The sequence below is a fragment of the Mauremys reevesii genome, linkage group 4 (genome assembly GCF_016161935.1).
Source record: "Mauremys reevesii isolate NIE-2019 linkage group 4, ASM1616193v1, whole genome shotgun sequence".
Classification (NCBI taxonomy): domain Eukaryota; kingdom Metazoa; phylum Chordata; order Testudines; family Geoemydidae; genus Mauremys; species Mauremys reevesii.
The window spans coordinates 125588996-125608562 of record NC_052626.1 but is presented as its reverse complement, the minus strand read 5'-3'; the positions used below and the strand labels follow the sequence as shown (position 1 = coordinate 125608562).

Below are 19567 nucleotides of genomic sequence, written 5' to 3'. Positions count from 1 at the left end.
CATTAGGGTGACCAGATGTCCCAATTTTATAGGGACATTCCCGATTTTGGGTCTTTTTCTTATATAGGCTCCTATTACCCCCAACCCCCTGTCCTGATTTTTCGCATGTGCTGTCTAGTAACCCTAGTCTCCATAACTGTGAGTAGCATCAGCTGCTTCAGGGGAAGGTGTCAGAACCCCGCAGTAGCAGATATGGGGTAATCTACCCTGACGTTGTCTCCCCCGATCTCAAATAGTTAGTGAGATTGGCTTAAATCCTGACTCATGAATGTTCTTTAGCCTTGAAGATTTCCATTGTTATTCCAATGATTTAGATTGTGTTAGTATTTAGGAGCCTCAGGCATGGAGCTACCCCACTGCACTAGTTCTGTGTTTCTGCAGAGCCTTGCCTTTAGGAGCTGGAGGTAAGTCTTTCCTAAGTCTAGTCATCATGGGGATCCAAAGCCACCTCTATTGCTGAAGATCCCTTAGAGGATGGTTTTCTCCATCATCCCCTCCAGCTCCAGCTCCCTGCCCCACAGAGCTGGCCATCAACGCAAACCTAAGTCGCTCGGCTGACCTGGTAACAACATGAGCTGAATGCTTCACTCCTGAGCCCGACATGCGGCTTCCCTTCATACAATATCAGGGTTGGAAGGGACCTCAGGAGGTCATCTAGTCCAACCCCCTGCTCAAAGCAGGACCAACACCAACTAAATCAAAGGCTGAGAGCAGGGTGAGCGCTCCAATGACCAGCAAGCACAAGTCCACTACCCAAGAGTTACAAAGTGCCACACGTCCGTTTATTATTATTATTATTGTTAAATACAAAAGGTGTTTTCTTTTTTTTTTTAAATAGACGTTATTTATTAAATGACTTTGTATAAAATAATTCACAATTTTGACGTATAAAAAAACCAGAGACAAACAGTTGGAATAAAAACAATAACTCCCTTTGGAGCTCCTCTCCCATCGGCTAATATATGTGGAATAACATGACATGGCAGGTGCATAGTTCTAGTAGACAGAGTCAGACCCTGGATTGTTAGCCCCACATCCTCAGTTGGCGTAAATCAGTGCAGATCCACTGCTTGCCATAGAGATACGTTGGCTGATGCCACACCAAGATCTGGCTGGCTGACGAGCAGATGGACTTTACAGGCATGATTCTGATCCTATTTACAATCAATCTGACTCCACTGAACTCAGTGGAATTACTCCTGGTTTGCACAGGGGTACGTGAGATTTGAAGCAGACTCTCTGTGCCCTTGACACCTGAGCTGTGTGTATATCTCACCACACTCGCATGCCGCACTGGAAGTGGAATGTGCCATTGGACTTAATAAATATACTTAAAGAAAAATATTAATAATTTAAAAATAATCGGGTTTAAATAGGTTTTCTCCCACCGTTTAAAAAAATAAAACATTTATCGCTGAAAACAGAGACGTCCCCATCTTCAGAGTTGGGGGCCAATCAGCGGAGTTCCATAGTTAGACTGATTTACACCCGCTCAGCATTTGGCCCTAGAATCAGATCAGATGCTAAGTGTCAGCAAAGTCTGATGTCATGGGCCAGATAATCAGCTGGCGTAAACCGCTGAAGGCAATGGGAACTCTGTCGAATTACTCCAGCTGGGGATCGGGCCCAATGTGGGCTCTTTTGCCACATGATGCAGAGCAGGCCCGCAGCAGGTGAAAGACAACGGTGCCGCTGGGGGGGAGGGGGGGGAGGAGGTCAGATGGAGTGAGGGAAGGGCGCAGATCAGCTGGAAGAGTAACGCCTTCTCCCCAGTGGTGGAGGGTCCTGGAGGGGAGAGCGAAGATCAGAGAGAGGCTGGAGGCAAATGTGAGGTCTGAGTGGTCAAATGCGGTTAATGTCTGAACAGGACGGGCCACCAGTGCAGGGGATGGCAGAGGTGGGTGGCACAGCCCCCTCCCAGGGAGCGGAGGTGACCGAGGCCATCTGGAGCCCTCTGCAGACTGGGCTGCCAAGATTAGGAAGGGGGCATGTCAACAGCGCAATGGGAGCTCCAGTGGCCCACTGGACCAGGTCGAGCACTTGGGAGTTGTGGGACCTGTGCTGGGTTCGGACGCTGACTCGCTGTGTGATCTGCTCTCAGCTCCGTATGGGCTTGAACCTCTCTGAGCCTCAGCGGCACAATGGGGACAGCACGGAAGGCTGGCAAAGCTCCCCGGCATTTTAACAGCTGAGCCAGGAGGTGACTAAAGACAGGGATGAGCCTAGCTGCGATTAGCTTGAAATCGGCCCGTGTCCCACTTCCTGACCAGAGCTATATAGATGGACCGCATCAGCTAGCACAGGACTGTCACTTCCAGGGGGCATCATGATCTCCACGCAACGTAATTCGCTAAATGAGTTCCATCCCACATGACCCTACTGAGATATACACACAGGATCAAAGGCCCGTTGGTCTGTTGCACCCATGTTACGGGATAAAAAGTCCTCAACAGAACAAGACCTATTCAGTCTCTTAAAGCACAGTCATAAACATCCATTCCGGAATGCAAGGCCAGCTTGCATTAGAACGCCGCCCACCGGCCGTGACCCACCGCCTGCAGTTCCCACCGCCGGTCACGCCCGCTCCCTCCAATATAATACTTTACAGGAGAAGGAGATTTCTCCAATACATTAATGCATAAAGGCAGTTCTCCCAACCTGAGGCCGGCTCAGGGTCATCAGCAACATCACGCCAAACAGATTGCCTGGACAGGGAACGGGGGAGGAGGAAGGAATGATAGGCAGAAGGCACAAGAAGGATGGACGGCCAGCTGAGAGTAGGGGAAGGGAGCGGTGGGGACTAACCCAAACACCAGCCAGCCCCTACTGCTCCGGGGGAAGCAGGAGAGAGTTAAAATTCACAGTGTAGAGGTTTTATTTCCCTTCGGGGGCTGGGACCTGGGACCTCAATTTGTACCCCTATTCCCCACTCTGTAGCATGTCCTGGGTATGGGAGGGAGCAGGGTCCCCTAGAAGTCAGGGTGCTCCTTCCTCTCTTTGCAGGGCCTCGACCTCTCACTGGAGTGCAGGGGGATGGAGGGGCAGACTGGAGAGAGGACAGGGACATACTTTGCAGGGGTGGGAACCCCAAAGGTCAGAGACCGATCCCAGAGTCAATATGCTGAGCCAATAGGCATCTGGCGAAGGGCATGGGGGGAGGAGGGGCCAGACAGCCAGACACAGCAGCCTCGTGGCATGGAGGGGACCGGCACTGGCTTGTGGATGTAGTTAAAAACGACGCCTGAAAGGGGCCATCTGATGATCACACAAGGGGGTATCATTCCAAAGCCCACTGTGCTGGGGCAGACAGAGTGAGAGGCTGGGGGGGTGGGGTTAGAGGCAGACTTGGCTTGCGGCCAGGTGGCAGCCTATCCAAAAAGCAGCTGATCCCCTCTGCCACGTCACGAGATGGAGCTGGTCTAAGAAGCGGGAAGAAAGAGACTCCAGACCATAGTCCCCAGCCCTTCTGCATCCAACTCTGACCCAGAGCAGGCAGGGAGCAACGACAACCTGGCTGGCTCAGCAGAGTCCTCTCATTCCTGCCCAGGCATGCCCCTTCTCGCCGAGCCCTCCACGGCAGTCACAGCCAGCCCCCGAAGGAGCCAACGTCAGGCCATCGTAACTCGCTGCAGAGTCCATCTAACCCTTTCCAGGCTGCAGAGGTTCAGACAACGTGATTCCCAGGACTGTTTATCTCCCTTCATCAGAGCCAAACTTTGTCCATCCTGGTGGCAGTGGGTGATCCTGCAGGCTGCTCCGGCTTGCCAGTAGCTAGAGAGCAAGGGGTGGGATTGGCCAGGGCGTGGGGCAGCGCGGAACCCGGGCTCCAGTGCCAAGAATAAACAGCATCCATTTCCAGATCTTTCAGTCTCTCCCGACCTTGCAGAGTGGAAGAGAGAGCGAGAGCAAGGGACGGTCATTGACACTGGGGACGACAGAGGAGGGGTCCAGCTGCTGCACATTCTCCTCCAGATGGGGCCGAGATCCCACACAAAAGAGAGGGTTCGAGGCCGCTGCTCTTCCTGGGACAGGAAAGGCCCAGCTGGAAAGGAAAGGAGAGCGAAATCAGCGCGGTGACATGGGCTGCTCCAGGGAGACTTGGAAGGGTGGCTGATGCGGGGCTGAGATTCTCCTGAGCACAGGAAGCAGCTGCATGCCCAGCCAGGCTTAAATGTTTACCCAGGAGGGAGCGGTCGGGCTCACTGATATTCAGTGTTTATGCCAGAGGCTCCCAGCTTCCTCGACTTGCAGGAGTGGAGCCTTTTGGCAGGTGGGGTTGTTTACCTGGCTCACAGACACTTCATGCTGGGTTGCACTAAACTGAAACTAGAATAGCTAAAAGTAGACAGCTGGGTAGGAAGAAACCAGTCTGCAGAACAAGATGCTCAGGGGATCAGCATCTCTCCAAGGGTTATGGGCTGTTGGGTTTGTCTAAGAGGGAGTGTCAAGTGCAGTTGGCTTTGCAAAACCAGCATCACATGGCCCTGTGTTTAGAGTCAGTCACGCCAAAACAAAACTGCCCAGTTGACAAGGAAAAAGGTGATTCCCCTCCCCTGGGATCTGAGAGTCCCACTGGGACTTGCACATCACCGGTCAGAAAGGTTTTACAGGCCAAATTAGGTGACCCTTGTGCAGCCCCATTTCCAGCAGTGGGTTTGCAGATGGGTCACCGAATGGCATTAGCACTTAATAACCACATCTGCCAATGCACAGCAAGGAAGAGACTCCAGAGTCCAGACCCTTCTCCCGTAGCTGGGCTGGCCCTGAAGGGCAAATGGGACCAGACTCCAGACCCTTCTCCCGTAGCCGGGCTGGCCCTGAAGGGCAAATGGGACCAGACTCCAGACCCTTCTCCCATAGCCTGGATGGCCCTGCAGGGCTACCAGGAGTGACCCGAGCAGGAACTCAGCACTGACTCAGATGCCCCTAGGAGAGTATTTGCAGAGTAGGGAGAGGACAATTTCAGAGCCACTTTTTTAGAGCAGAACTGCTCTTTACAGCTGAACACATCGCTGGCTGGCAGAAGCCTGACCCACCACTGCCAGCCCCGATCCAGGTTAATGGTGTTCCACCCAGTTATGCCAGTGCTGAATGTGGGTCCTAGACAGGAACCAGACAGGGACAATTAAATTCCCTGTTGCCAAGGGCCTTGCACAACAACTAGGAAACCTGGAATCAATTTCCAGGTGCTTAAGCTGCCAAGCAATAAGCTGGCAGCCTTGTGCTCAGTGCCTGGCAGAATATTAACCCCAGAGTCTGCATAAGCCATTCCGACCCCCCCCACACACTGTGCCAGGCTGCAGGAGAGGGGCCTGATTTAGAGGGGGGCTGCCGTCCGGATAGTGTGGGGCACCTTACCTCATAGCTCGCCCTGCACCCGCAGCTCCAGAGGCTCCTCCACTCCATTCAGCGGTCTGCAAAGAGAAGCAATGTCCAGGGGTTCAAACCAATGCCAGGGGCTGAATGTGGGAAGAAGGTTCAGCTGGTGATGCCCGTCTGTGCTGCACAGGGAGATGCCTGGTGCCCCTCACTGCCAGGCAGCAACTCATTGGCCATGCAGGGGCTGGGTCTGCAGCAGGCTCTTGGGCCAAGCGCTCCAAGGTGGGAGGCCAGAGGGATAGGACACCGCATGCCAGAGAAGAGGCCGCAAAGCCCTCTGAGGCCCAGATGGGGGGAAGCCCCAGTTTTGCAGCCCTAGGTCGCAGCCTCTCCACAGTCTCTTACCTTCCCTCCTGCTCTTCTAGGACATTCCCTCTCTGCTGCAGCCGTCTCTCCTGGGTCTGTGTGGGGGAAACAGAAGGATCAGTCTTGGACTGGTTGGGAGCCTAGGTAGGGGTCTGTGCTGGCAGCAGGAAACTCCCTCCATGAGCGGGGGAAGCTCCTGGGCCCTTTCTATCCCCTTCTCCCTGCAGTGGGCAGTGCCCCAAGATGCCAGAGCCCTGGGGGGCAGAGTCCCCAGTGTTAGCCAGAGCCCTGGGGGGAGGTGCGAACAGACAGGCTCTCCCGTGGGAGGAGGCAGCTGGGACTGGAGTCTCTTCCCCACCCCAGACATCCCCCCCCTCCGGCCCATCCCTCACTGCAGTCATAGCCCCAAACACACTCCCATGGAGCAGGGGGATGGGACGTTCCCAGTTACGAGAACTGCTCTCCCCACACTCTACCCTTCCACCTGAGCCCCTTCAGTACTTTGCAGTCCCTGATGAGTGTGCCCTGCAAGGAATTTTACAGCAGGGAAACTGAGGCATGGATTTTGTTTTTGGGGGGGAGAAAGAGTGACTTGTCCAGGCCACCTCACCGAGCTGCGAACAGAACCCAGACCTCCTGACTCCCAGCCTCCTGCTCTAACCACTCGAGATGCTGTCTCAGTGCTTGGGTGGGGTGGGGTTTTCCCCAGGTGCCCACACCTACTTGGTTGACAGGAAGGGGCTGGGAGATGATGTGTCTTTAACCAACTAGCCAGCTCTGCCCGCAAGACACCCCCTGCCAGCCCTGGGAGCTTCTGGGACTAGCCAACATGCCTTGGGGATGGCTTGGTGAGGCGCTTACCCTGGATTTATGCTTGTAGAAGAGGAGGCCTCCGACGGCCAGCAGGATCGCCACGATCGCCAGGATTGCCACCAGCACATAGGACATGACCTCCCGGTGGGTCTCCTTGGGCTGCGCCTTCCTCCTGCGCTGCTCTGTGTTCGGAGGAAGGATGTTAAGGTCAGGGATGGGCCCTGCCAGGCTGTCGTCGGGCTCTCTGAACCTGAGCAGCCCCCCTGTTCTCTTTCCTCGGAGCTCCGTGGTGCGCTGCGTGTCTGGGGCTTTGCCCTGCCCTGCTGGGTGCCGAGGACTCCCCCCGGGGGGTGTCTCTGGGGCAGGGGATCTGTCACTGGTAGCAGCCATCCTGGAGAACCGGTGTTGCACTACGGAGATGGGCTCCTTGGAGCCCAGAGAGGGGCTCGGCCACAGCTCACTGGGCAAGGGGGTCACCAATCGGCCACTGGGGTCTGCTCCCGAGGCCTCCGCTGCCTCGGATGTCAGAGCTGGGCTTGACACGGCATCGGCACTGCTGGGATCCATCCAGTGGGTGCTTGGCTCTGCTGCTGAGAATGTCCAGGTGGCTTGGGTGACGTCTTCTTCTGCCTGCGGTTGGGTCTGCTTCGCGCTGGGGGATGGGTCTGGTAAACCAGGCATGTGGAGGAACTTTCTGAGCCCAGTCGGCCATGGTTGGATTCGCTCAGCCTCTGTCCTGGTGGGATGGATCTCTTCCCTCTGTAGCGTCTCTCCACCAGAGGCTGGGAGGCTGGGAGGGGAGGTGAAGATGTTCTCAGTGCTAGGGGGCTCCTGGTTGGGAGGTTCGGTTAGGTCCAGGAGCGGTTTGGTGCTGATGGACCCACTACCAGGTCCCTGTGATGCTGATGCTAGCTCAAGTTCTGCTGGTGGTGAGGACACACTGGCAGAGATGCCAGCCCAGACCTCCTGGATCTCCATAGCAACCAGGCCTCTGTGCGTGCTCCTGGATACCCTGGGCTTAGCGCTGCTGTCTAACTTGACTGGGGTTTGTGTGGCACCAGGCCGGCTGTGTTCCAGGCGGGTGCTGGCAGCTGCCTCCTTGCTGCCCAGGTGGGGTACAGTGGAAGGGAAGGGCTTGGTGTCTAAGGCTGAGTGGGGAGAGGCTGGGGGTCCCTCACGAGGGGAGCTTGGGGATGGACAGTTGCAGTCACGGTCTGTCACCACACCTGAAAGAACCAGAGAGAGAGAGAGAAAGGCCATAGAGTAACCAGCCTCCAGGAAGAGCAGAGAATAGGCTTTAGGCTTTTCCCCTTCCCCCGCCCTGCCCCAGGACCCAGCCTTAGCTTGGGTGGGCTGGTGCCAGAGTCACTGAAACAAGGGCGAAGCGAAACAGAGAGAGTTCAGAATGAGGACAGCGGCGGGCAGAGCAAAGAGAGGGTGTGAGCTGCCCAGAGAGGCTGTGAGATGCAGACCCGCAAGCAGCACACAGAGAGCAGCCCGGGAGCTGGGGAGTGGAAGCGATTAGCGAGAAGGAAGGTGTCCGGAAGGCGCGCAGACAGCAGACAGAGGGAGTGGTGGTGGTGGAGGGCCGGTGCATGGAGATCAGGGCTGGGATTGTTAGTGTGCCCAAGCAAGGCAGTGTCCACATGGCAGCAGGCCCTTGTCCAGAGGCAGCGGAGGGTCTGAGGCTCGTGTCATCACCAGCAGCAGCTGCACAAGCAACAGGATCAGCGGGAGGGGAGTGTTAGTTTCACCGTGTTCCCTCGTCTCAGTCACAAGACACAGGACAGATTCTACTTGTGGGGAGGACGGATGGGAGCTTCTTCTTGGTGTGCATGCAAACATATCACATGCAACATGGACCCGGACACAGGTAGCCCACAGGGACAGACAATAGCACTGCATCTTCCACTCTGCCTTTACAAAGTGCCCCCCCCCGATCGGAGCCAGGTAGCCGGAGGCCAGGATGATTTTCTCCACTGTACAGATGGGGAAACCGAGGCACAGGGCGGGACCGCGACTTGGCCAGTGTGTCGGTGGCAGAAAGCAGCCAGGAGCTTGCCTCCCAGAGCTGCGCCCAAGCCACAAGTCCGTCCTTACTCCCAGATGAGCCGCTGCAGATAAACGACTAGGCCCCAAACCTGCAGCCCAGCCTGAGTCAGGTTTGAGGTTTTCCTGGAGCTTATTTCGTGTTTCTAATTTCTGCTCCTGCCTCTGAACTTCCTGGTTTCGGCTAGAGGCAGAAATACCGCAAACGAGGTTGCTGTATTTGCAGAACGACAGCCAAACCCAGACCCCCAGAGAGCCATCCAGCCCTTTTCTCGGAGCCAAGAGTGAGACCACCACTTCCAAACCAACTTCCCAATTTGCGGGCCTCTCTCTGACCCGAGGCACTGGAACAGTGGGGATGCTGAGAGCCATTGAACCGAACTGTCAGCCCTGGATATAATGGACACCATTTCAAGCCAGGGGGTACGGCAGCCCCCCTAGTTCCACCACCTGTGCTCTGACCCGTTTGGAGCTTTCTCCCTCATTAGCAGTCACACAAATGCAAACCTGCCCAGTACACACACACACACACACACACGCACGCACGCACAGAGAAATGCAGATCTACACACACAGGTAAGCATAGTCATAAAGACATGCACATGAGTGCAAATCCAGTACAGACGCATGTGAGCATACTAACATATACACCCCCCCCCCCACTGCGACGCCACAAACAATATACACACCCATTCACAGGGACAAATGCTCGCACGCACACAAGCATGCTCCTGTGTAAAAGCTGCAGTCTCATAATGGTAGAAATCTCCACAACAATCAGGCATGTGAATCACTGCCCTGGCTGGCATCAGATGATGCAGCTCAAGAGGAGGGGGCCCGGGGAGACCAGCTGTCCTAGTTTCTCACCTGGAGATGGCGTTTCCTTTTTCAGGGCATCAGAGCACTTCTGGTAAGTTTTGCTGCAATCGCGTTTGAAATCCACATTATTGTCTAAGAGGTCCATAACTTCTTGAAAGAAATCCTTCACCAGCTGTAGCATCTTCTCAGGAGGCCTGGAGAACTCCCTGGAGCAGGCCTGGGAGAGCTAAGCAGAGAGCAGGACTCAGGAGCCAGGAGATAACCCAGAGAGCAGAAACTGTGTCAAACTCCCCCTCGTCCTACGATTGCCAAACCTCTAGGAGCACTGCACAGGGTCTGACTCTCCCCTCGCAGCTATATGGCAATCAGTGAAACTACTCGGTGTAAACACAATCTGAGGGCAAGATCAGGACCACTGGGTCTGATCCCATTCTCATTGAAATCAATGGGAGTCTTCCCATGTCACCCCAATGAGATCAGGATTGGGCCCACTCAGTGCGATCCTACTCCCGTTGAAGTCAGTGGGAGATTTGTTACTTCCACGAGTGAGAGCTGGATCAGGCCCATTTACACCCAGGCTGGGATTCCAGGTGCTCTTGGCAGGAGCAAATGCAGGCAGAAAAGCATTAGAGAGAAGACTGAGCTTGGATGGTGACCCCGTTGGTGCCTGGGCCCTTTGGGTGACTCTGGCCTAGAGCTGTCCACAGGGGAGCTCCCAGCCAAAGTCACTGTCCCCTGCTGGGAGCAGGGTCTGATACACCTGAGGGCTGCAGAGCAAAGTCCCGTAATTCCTTGTGTCTGTGCATGCTGAGAATTAGCCTGTGCCCCGGGTCACCCAAAGCAAGTCTTCCATCGCTCCCGCTCCAAACTGCTCAGGATTCCTCCACGCACCAGTGTGGCTCTGGGAGTCTCTCAAGAACCCCTGAGGCTCTTGGACTCTTGCCCTGCTATTTTCACAGGGGAGACTCTTGCCAGGGAGGCTGGGAATATTCCCAGCTTTGCGCTTCCTGCTCTGCTCTTTCATCTGCCAGGCTGGGACCCTCTGACCCCTGCTCCAGCTTTAATGAGCCCAGTGTGTGGTTAATGATCATTCCCAGCCAACAGCAACCACCGGTCACATATTGGGACACAGTGTGGAACTCCTTCATAGAATCATAGAAGATTAGGGTTGGAAGAGACCTCAGGAGATCTAGTCCAACCCCCTGCTCACCCGCAGGGGCCACCCTCCAGAGTCCATGTGGTCACCCTCAGTGCTCTGGGAGTTAGTCTCTTCCCAGTAGGGATGTCCACTCAGCTTCCTAGTGCAGCAGGGACCAGCCTGAACCAAACCACCCCATTCCACTGAGGGTTGCATGCCCTCCTCTCGTCCCTGAGCCCATTCGCCTAGGGATCTGTGGCTGGCTCTCAGAATGTACCTCGCGCTCGTGATCATCCTGGGCGTCAATGCATGGAACTTCATTCTCGTCGATTTTCTTGTACATGTTTTGCACGTCTTTTGTCTTGTTAAAATTATCCGAGTTCTCCTTGAATTTCATTTTGTCAAGGATGTCCTCCAGCCGAGGAAAAGCCGCTTTGACATAGCAGATGCGGTCACCCTGGGACGCAAAAACGGACAGGTTATTGGCTGCAATACAGAACTGCTGCACTTTACAACCTGGGGTACATGTATCCAGAGACACTGTTCAGCATCCAGCCCAGGGAGACCACTTCCCCCCAGTCCCTGCCACGTTCAAAGATAGCTCTAAGATGACGCCACATTCTGAGCACTCTGAAAATCTGGCCCTTCGTATGTAAGCTATGCTGGCTTTCTTCCCTCCCCCACCCCTCGCCCAAATTCAGAGGTGATGTGTAAGGGACATCAGTTACACCCGCACTTGCTGAAGTGTATCTCGGAGCCTAAAGCAGTATCATTTCCATGCTGAAAGGTATAAATTACCCCAGAAATAGTCTTATTTGTATTACAATGGTATCTTCCGGGGCCCAGCAGGATTGGAGCCCTATCATGCTAACTACTGAACATACAAACAGTAAGAGACTCAAAGAGCTTCCTTCCTTAAGGAAGAATTACCAACCGCCATTTTGCAGAAGGGAAACTGAGGCACAGAGCGATTAAATGAGTTTCCCAAAATCACAGAAGCAGTCTGTGGCCACGATGGAACTCAAGCCCCTCTCTCTGAAGGCTACAGGCCCCTCCTTTCTCTCCAGGCTGCTGAGACTCCCCTCTGGATTTAGCTCCTCCCGTCCCCGGGGGCTAATGCACATACTCTGCCATCCTGAGGAATTGCTTGGCTCAGGCTAGCAGGTGGTCAGACAAAGCCCACTCACCAATTCCTGCTTATCAATGAACTCAAAGGAGACATGGCAGGACATCAGCATCTGAGAGTCAATCTGCAAATGAGAAGCACAATGTCACACTGCAGCCCTTTTACAGGAATCCAGCCAGGCTGTGGCTTCCCTCTAAGCAGGCACCTGATAATCGCACCAGCCTCTAGGGCCTGCAGAGAGGAGACTCAGCAGAGCAGGAGGAACCCAGCTGCTCTGGATAGGATCAGGGCAGGGCACCATGCAAGGGCTATAACCAGGGGGCTGTTAGCACCACAGGAAGGCACTCTGTACAAGGTTCCCTAGCATTATAGGTTCACTTCCTGGGACTAGAGATTCATCTCAGCATCTATCATTCTAACACATACTAAATACATTCTTCCACGCAATCTATCATTTTTCCATCCAGGTTTTAAAACCAGATCCCCGCCTCTGCTCTGCAGACACTCTGCAGAGTCTCCTGTCACAGAGAAATTTGCCCTACTGTCCTGGCCAAAATGTTCTCCTCTGTGTCACTCAGCTGCGGCTCATCTCCCCATACACAGCTGCATTTTAGGAGTGGATGCAGGGTTTTTTTGTAACATGCTTTGGATCCTTGTTGCTGGAAGGTACAATATAACTGTGAGATGATGTTATTCCATGCAATTCACTGGAGGTCCAGAGGGTAAACAGATATAATGAAGGAACAGGCAGTTCTGTAGAGAGGCGTAGCCCTGATGAGGCTATGAGCATTCCCAATCCTCGGCCAAACAAACAAGAGACAGTCGTCCTTCTTCATCAGGGGGCCAGGATCTGCCTTGTCAGAGGAAAGCAAAAGGCCATAAAAACCAACCCCGTTGCCCCTGGCTCTTCACACGCTGACTCAGCGCTTTGCAGAATAACTTTGCAGGGGAGCTGAGTAGAACAGCAACTGCATCTGAAAAGGCCCTGACCAGCAGAGGTTTTCAATTTCAGGACGAAAAGCTCTCCTCCGGGGAGTACGGGAACGACTCCGAGCCTGCGTTCCAGGCTAGGAAGAAACAGGGCTGCCAGGAGAGCATGTATTATTGGGAACAATTGTTTCATTATCCACTGGGCCTGTAGTGAAGCGGTTGCTAGCAAACATTTATGAGATACAGAGTAGAGCTGGCTGAGGCAGGCCAGGGAGGGGGTGTGTGGCTGTGATCGCTGCAGCAGGCCGGAGAACACAGGAGGGAAATCCTTTGACCAGCCCGGCTATCTTCGAGTTGATTTCACGCTCCCGACTCTGACCTTTGTGCCCAAAGCAATGAGGGCAGTGGCAGCCATTCAACTAAGGGAACGTTCGACTTTGGACTCTGCCAGAGCTGGGTCAGCAGCAACAACTGGATTAGTGACCGAATGCTCGCCTGGGGGCACAACAACTGGATTCACAGCCTGGCTTCCCGGCACAGTATAAAAGTGCTTAAAGGGGTAGTGTTGCATCAGGATCATTAGCGCAGTATTTGCACGGCAGTAGCCTATTTGCCCGGTCACTCACCCCTGTGTCAATCTGGAATAACTCCATGGGGCCTGATTTTCCTCTCACTCCCCCTGGTGTGACTCAAAGTGATGACAGTGTAAGTGAGATCTAAACAGGACCCTAGGTAATTAATAAGGACACAGAATCATAGCACTGGAAGGGACCTGGAGAGGTCATCTAGTCCAGTTTCCTGCACTCAAGGCAGGGCTAAGTATTATCTAGACCATTGCTGACAGGTGTTTGTCCAACCTGCTCTTAAAAATCCCCAATGACAGAGATTCTACAACCTCCCTAGGCAATTTATTCCAGTGCTTAACCACGCTGGCAATTAGGAAGTTTTTCCTAATGTCCCACCTAAACCGCCCTTGCTGCAATTTAAGCCCATTGCTTCTTGTCCTATCCTCAGGGATTAAGAACAATTCTTCTCCCTCCTCCTTGTAACAACCTTTTATGTACTTGAAAACTGTTCTCATGTCTCCTCTCAGTCTTCTCTTTGCCAGAATAAACAAACCCAATTTTTTCAATCTTCCCTCACAGCTTATGGTCTCTAGACCTTTAATCATTTTTGTTGCTCTTCTCTGGACTTTCTCCAATTTGGCCACATCTTTTCTGAAATGTGGCACCCAGAACTGGATACAATACTCCAGTTGAGGCCTAATCAGCGTGGAGTAGAGCGGAAAAATTACTTCTTGTGTCTTGCTTACAATACTCATGCAAATACATCCCAGAATGATGTTTGTGTTGTTTTGCAACAGTGTTACACTGTTGACTCATATTTAGCTTATGATCCACTATGACCCCCAGAGCCCTTTCAGCAGTATCCGTTCCTAGGCAGTCATTTCCCATTTTGTATGTGTGCAGCCGATTGTTCCTTCCTAAGTGGAGTACTTTGCATTTGTCCTTATTGAATTCCATCCTATTTACTTCAGGCCATTTCTCCAGTTTGTCCAGATCATTTTGAATTTTAATCCCATCCTCCAAAGCACTTGCAACCCATCCCAGCTTGGTATCATCTGCAAACTTTATAAGCATGCTCTCTATGCCATTATCTAAATCATTGATGAAGATATTGAACAGAACCTGACCCAGAACTGATCCCTCCAGGACCCCACTCAATATGTCCTTCCAGCATGGGCTGGATCACTGGGATGGGGATGTGAGCCTGCAGTCACTGGCAGGGTGGAACAATTGTTTTGCCCTACTGTCCTGGCCAACACTGATAACTACTCTCTAGGAATGTTTTTCCAACCAGTTTTGCACCCAACCCAGTTTTGCATCTAGGTTGCATTTCCCTAGTTTGTGTATGAGAAGGTCATGCAAGACATTATCAAAAGCTTTACTAAAGTTGAGATATACCACGTCTACCACTTCCTCCCTAGCCACAAGGCTTGTTACCCTTTCAAAGAAAGCTATCAGGTTGGTTTGACATGATTTGTTCTTGACAAAGCCATGCTGACTTATTTATCACCTTGTTATCTTCTAGGTGTTTGCAAAATTATTGCTTAATTATTTTCTCCATTACCTTTCGGGATACAGCAGTTAAGCTGACTAGTCTGTAATTCCCCAGGTTGTCCTTATTTCCCTTCATATAGACTGGCACTATATTTGCCCTTTTCCAGTCTTCTGGAATCTCTCCCGTCTTCCATGACTTTTCAAAGATAATTGCTAATGGCTCAGATATCTCCTCAGTCAGCTCCTTGAGTATTTTCAGAAGCATTTCATCAGGCCCTGATGACTTGAAGACATCTAATTTGTCTAAATAATTTTTAACTTAATTTAAGGACATCCGCTGCAGCAGCCAGGGAGAATCAGGAGGGGGAGCTGGAGCCATCGCAGGAATTTCCTTTGATTTCTGACCTCGAATCAGCTGGATCCACTCACAAATTATTTGTGATCCAAGGAGAAAAAACTGTGCCTGCCAAACCCTGACTGGCCCTGTGTGCCCTCTTTGTACTTGCCTTCAGCCACTGATGCCCTAGCAGCATCCACCAGTATTCAGCCGTTAACCTGTGCAGCAGCTGTGCAAGAAACAAGGCTGGGGAATTCCTCCCAGTACTGGAAGACCAGGAAGGTTCCTGGGCCAGTCCCCTTGCAACTAATCCTGCCCGGGGACTGCCAGATTCCCAAGGTTAACCCTTCGGCAGCTGCAGATCTCAAGCGCTCCATCCTCCTCCTAAATGCTCACAAGGTTCGCAATCCGGACTGAGCCAGGGTTCATTTCAAGGAAGAGCTAGAACGTCTCCCTCTCCCTTCCAATGCAGAAGAGAGGAATGTGGGGCTGGAGCTACAGGAGATCCCAGACTTAAAGGACCAGCCTGCAATCAGCACAGCTTGGAATGCACCTACACACAACCCATAACCCTGCAAACTGTGTCAGTAGGGTTTTATGTAGGTAGAAAGGCATTCCTACCCCACTCCAATGTTTTCTCTATCCTCCAGCTGATGACAAATGGGTAGATATCTACATCTGTCTCCTGTCTATCCTTCTCTTTCCTTACTTCTGCAATCTCTCCCACATTCGCCTTCCCTTTCTCTTCCATCCTCACTCCTTCCCTGCCAGTGACTGCAGGCTCACATCCCCATCCCAGTGATCCAGCCCATCCTCTACACTGGAGCTAATGCTCATCAACAGCAAATCCCAATCTATGCCGGTGAGCAGAGAGGCCGTCCAGGAGACTCTGCTTCCCGCAGCTATCACCACTGCCCACCTCCCACTTTGTTCTGATAGGTCTCTCCCCTGGATTTTTTGCTCCGTGTGGGTGCTTTGCTTCTGGATGGCCTATCATCGGTCTCATTCATGTGGGGCACAAACACTGATCTCACCTGGGGCAGGGGCTAGTCGGATCTGCTGCCCCGGCTAATCTGGCCCACTAGAGTCACTCTAGAGTCCATGGCATGACTACCTGGCTCAGGCATCAAACTCAGCAGGTACCGTTCTCACCTGGCAGAGGCATTGGTTTTGTCAAGTGTGGACCTGAAGGACACCACGCACTCGCATCCCATGGACACCTGGCTAGGACCAGGCCCCAGCCTCACCCTCTAATGTTCTAGATCCCATCCCACCAGCCATGCTGGCTGGGCATGATACTTACCAGCTCCTGCAGCTTATCCAGGTGCTTTTTGGTGATGATATTCTCACAGTAGCCTTTCTGCTCCGTTTCACAGATGCTGCAGGCGGCGAGGAGGAAGAAAGTCAGCAGGGTGCAGGAGACCGGGCATGCCTGAGGAAGGGAGAAGTTGTCAGGAACATCTGCCATCAGAGAATCCATGTCCCTGGGCTCCCTGCTGCCCCTATGGCTAGCAGGCTCCAGGGCAGTATCCCAGCGCTGTTTCCTGTGGCTATCCCCTTGCCTTCGAAAGCTTAGGCTCAAATAAATTTGTTAGTCTCTAAGGTGCCACAAGTACTCCTGTTCTTTTTGCAGATACAGACTAACACGACTGCTACTCTGAAGCCTTTGCTGTGGATCTCTTTGTGCCAGTCAGTGGACGTAGAACGATGCTGCCAGCCCCCATGGAGAGCCCTATGGATTCCCGATCTATGGCATGTCCCAAGAAACTGCCTGGTTTGTCTGTCTCTCTGCCATACAAATCTTTCTCTCCCTCTGGAGTTAGCACCATTAGCAATGCGGAGATGGCTAAGAGACATGGGCGCTGCGGGCATGGCATGGTAGGCGGGCATTGTGTGGCACTCCACTGGAAGGGTAAAAGCTGTACTGATCTGCCTGCGTTGCTGTGCCAGTAGCTTGGGCCATGAATCCTTTTTAGTGGGCACCCAAGCGTTCAGTCTGTGAACACTTCTCCCCTCCCCGCTCTCTCCCCCTCCAGGTCTGCTGTTATTAGAGGAGCAGGTCAGCTGAGCCGCCCCTGCTGGGAATTCCCCAGCCCTGCTCTCCCGGGGACCAGCTGAGCTGCTCTCTCAGAGCCAGGCTGCTGACAGACGCAAGTGTGTACAACCCCTCCGTGCAGAGCAGGAAACCGCGGCTGCTGCCACCTGTGCCTCCACCAGTCGCTATCTTGTCCTGTCTCCACCGCCCCATCACTTATCCATCACTTCCCACTCTCTCCATTGCTCTTTGCATCCTCAGGCTCCTTTTCTCACCCCCCTCTCATGCTCCACCTCCCAACGATTGCACCCCTTCTTCCTCCCTCCTCCAACCCCTCTTCTGCACCCCCTTTTCTCATCTCCTCCAGCGCTCTTTTCCACCGCCCCTCCAGCTCTCACTCGTCCCTGCAGTCTCTCCCTTCCCTTTCTCCTCTCCTGAGAAGAATCTTAATTCATTGACCTCCTCAAATCCATCCATCTCAGAGCCAGCTGCAAATGTGTCCTCCCTTTCCAGGACCCCTCACTGCCCCTCTGCCCCAGCCTTGAGCTTCTCTTTGCACCTCCTTTCACATTGCCCCATCACTGAGTCATGTCTCTCCGTGTAAGCTGAGGCTAGGCGTTAACTCCATGAACTCTTTTACACACAATGCAGTTAGCCTGTGGAACTCATTGCCACAAGGTAGCAGAGATAGACTTGGTCTTTAGCACTATGTTCCAACAGGCTGAGGGGATCCCAGGCAAGCAGCCCACTCAAAGGGGTCAAACACAGTCCTCTGGGACGCGTTCTCTCCAAACCATCCCCAAGCTCCTTGTGAGGCCCAGGCCGTGACAAGCTTCCCAGGCAGGTGACAAGGAGCGCTGCACAGTCTTCCTGGCTCTGGGCATGCCCCTGCGTGCACCCCGTTCCGCTCCCCGGTATGAAGAGCTCTGTCTTGGCTTAGTGCCCGGTGCATTTTACAAAACAAGGCACAGAGGAACATTTGCCCCAACCTCGCTTCTAGCCCCTGCCCTGCCAGCACACAGTGCAACAGGGAGAGCACACACAGGAGAGGGCCTGTTGTCTCCATCCAAAGGCAAAGCCCAGCAGAGCGAAGGAGCAAGAAAAGGGCAAAAAGAAGGAGTGTCGGGCGAAGGCAGAGAAAGCTGCTCTGAGTTTGCTCCTGCAGGATTGCACTCAGCCAGCCAGGACCGTCCTTACAAAACCAAAACGGGACCAAATGACCAGAATCGCTCATAACAGCAGCACACGATGAGGCGGGCGTCACAAAGGGACTTAGGCGCTTCAATACCTTGGCGGACTGGAGCGAGGCGCCTAACGCCCTTGGTGCATCCCAGGCTTTTTGCAGGCTGCGTAGCTGCGCCGGGGCTGTCAGCAAAGCGCGGCCGAATGACGGGAGCGCAGCCGGGCCGGCGGGGGGAGAAGCAGCAGCGAAGGCAGAGCAGGGAGCGCAGAAAAGCAACACGTGCCGCCGCCAGCTGCAGCGCGGATCTCCCAGCGCGGACGGCTCGCCGCGGAGCCGGGCAGCGGGTCCCTTGCGTTGCGCGCACAGCGCCCCTACCTTGGGGCCGAGCCGGGGCATGGGCACCGCCGCCCGCGGGGCTTCCACCTCCTTGGCGCGGGGCTTGGGGAGCGCGGCGCTGGGCGCTGCAGTCATCGCGGCTGCCCCGGGGAGCTGGGAGGAAGTTGCACTTCGCGCAGCGCCGAGAGAAGGAGGTGGCTGTCTCCTGCCTCCCTTCTCCTGGGCTCGGCCCTTATACTGCTGCTCCGGAGCATGTGGTTTATGGGAAATCACCTTGGCGGCGGGCCAGCTTTGGCAGCGCGCTCCCAGGCCCGGGCTTTTGTTTCCGCTCGTGGGGGCCGGAATGGGACTGGAAGGGCGAGCTGCTTCACCTTGCAGCGGGCTTCACCCTCCTCCCCCGCTGCCCCGGGGGCGTTCCCCGCCTGGTAGGAATTCCCTGCCCCTCCCCACGCGGGGCCTGGAAGTGCCAAGCCTCAGAAAGGGGTTGGGAGCCCGAAGGCTGCTTTGCCCCACGCAGTGCAGGCGAGGAGCAGGGCCTGAAGCCAGCTGAGCCCTGCTGCTAGCCTGGAGTGAAGTGTGCCCCCAGCATTGTAGAGTCAGAAACTGCTCCCGGCTGGCAGGGGAGCGCTGCATGGGGGGTGGGGGCAGATTTCTCTCTGCTTCCTCCTGGCAGAGGAACATGGGGTGGGGGTGATGCACAGATACTGCTCACACCCTCCCTCCCTTAATGTTCCTCTAGGCCCCTGTAGTGGACTGTGATGGGGGGAGTGAGGAGAGACACCAAGCACTCCGGGCATCCAGGTCACTTTCCCCACCTGGGCTGTGCTGGGAGCAGGGGCGGCTCTAGATATTTCGCCGCCACAAGCACGGCGGCATGCCGTGGGGGGCGTTCTGCCGATGCCTGCAGGAGGTCCACCGGAGCCGCCTGCTGCCCTCCCGGCGACCAGAGAGCTCCCCCCGCGGCATGCCGCCCCGAGCATGCGCTTGGCGTGCTGGGGCATCAGGAGCTGCTGCTCTCCTGCCCACCCCTTACACAGCCCAGGTGGGGAAAGTGAC

The 19567-nt window shown here is 54.3% G+C and overlaps 1 protein-coding gene across 2 annotated transcripts; it reads right to left on the bottom strand.

Annotated features, from left to right (window-relative positions):
• Positions 1-782: 782 nt before the first annotated feature.
• CSF1 (colony stimulating factor 1) lies at positions 783-18759 on the bottom strand. Of its 2 annotated transcripts, none has more exons than XM_039538069.1 (9): positions 18551-18759; positions 16261-16389; positions 11692-11754; positions 10782-10961; positions 9415-9592; positions 6547-7724; positions 5725-5780; positions 5359-5414; positions 783-4042 (listed from the first exon to the last, which is right to left on the bottom strand). In XM_039538069.1, exons 1-8 carry the CDS (start codon positions 18644-18646, stop codon positions 5360-5362), a joined length of 1935 nt encoding a protein of 644 aa, XP_039394003.1. In that variant the 5' UTR covers positions 18647-18759; the 3' UTR covers positions 783-4042; position 5359. The 2 variants fall into 2 exon arrangements, with proteins under 2 accessions (XP_039394003.1, XP_039394004.1); XM_039538070.1 differs by having other exon boundaries at positions 6547-6680; positions 18551-18755.
• Positions 18760-19567: the final 808 nt, after the last annotated feature.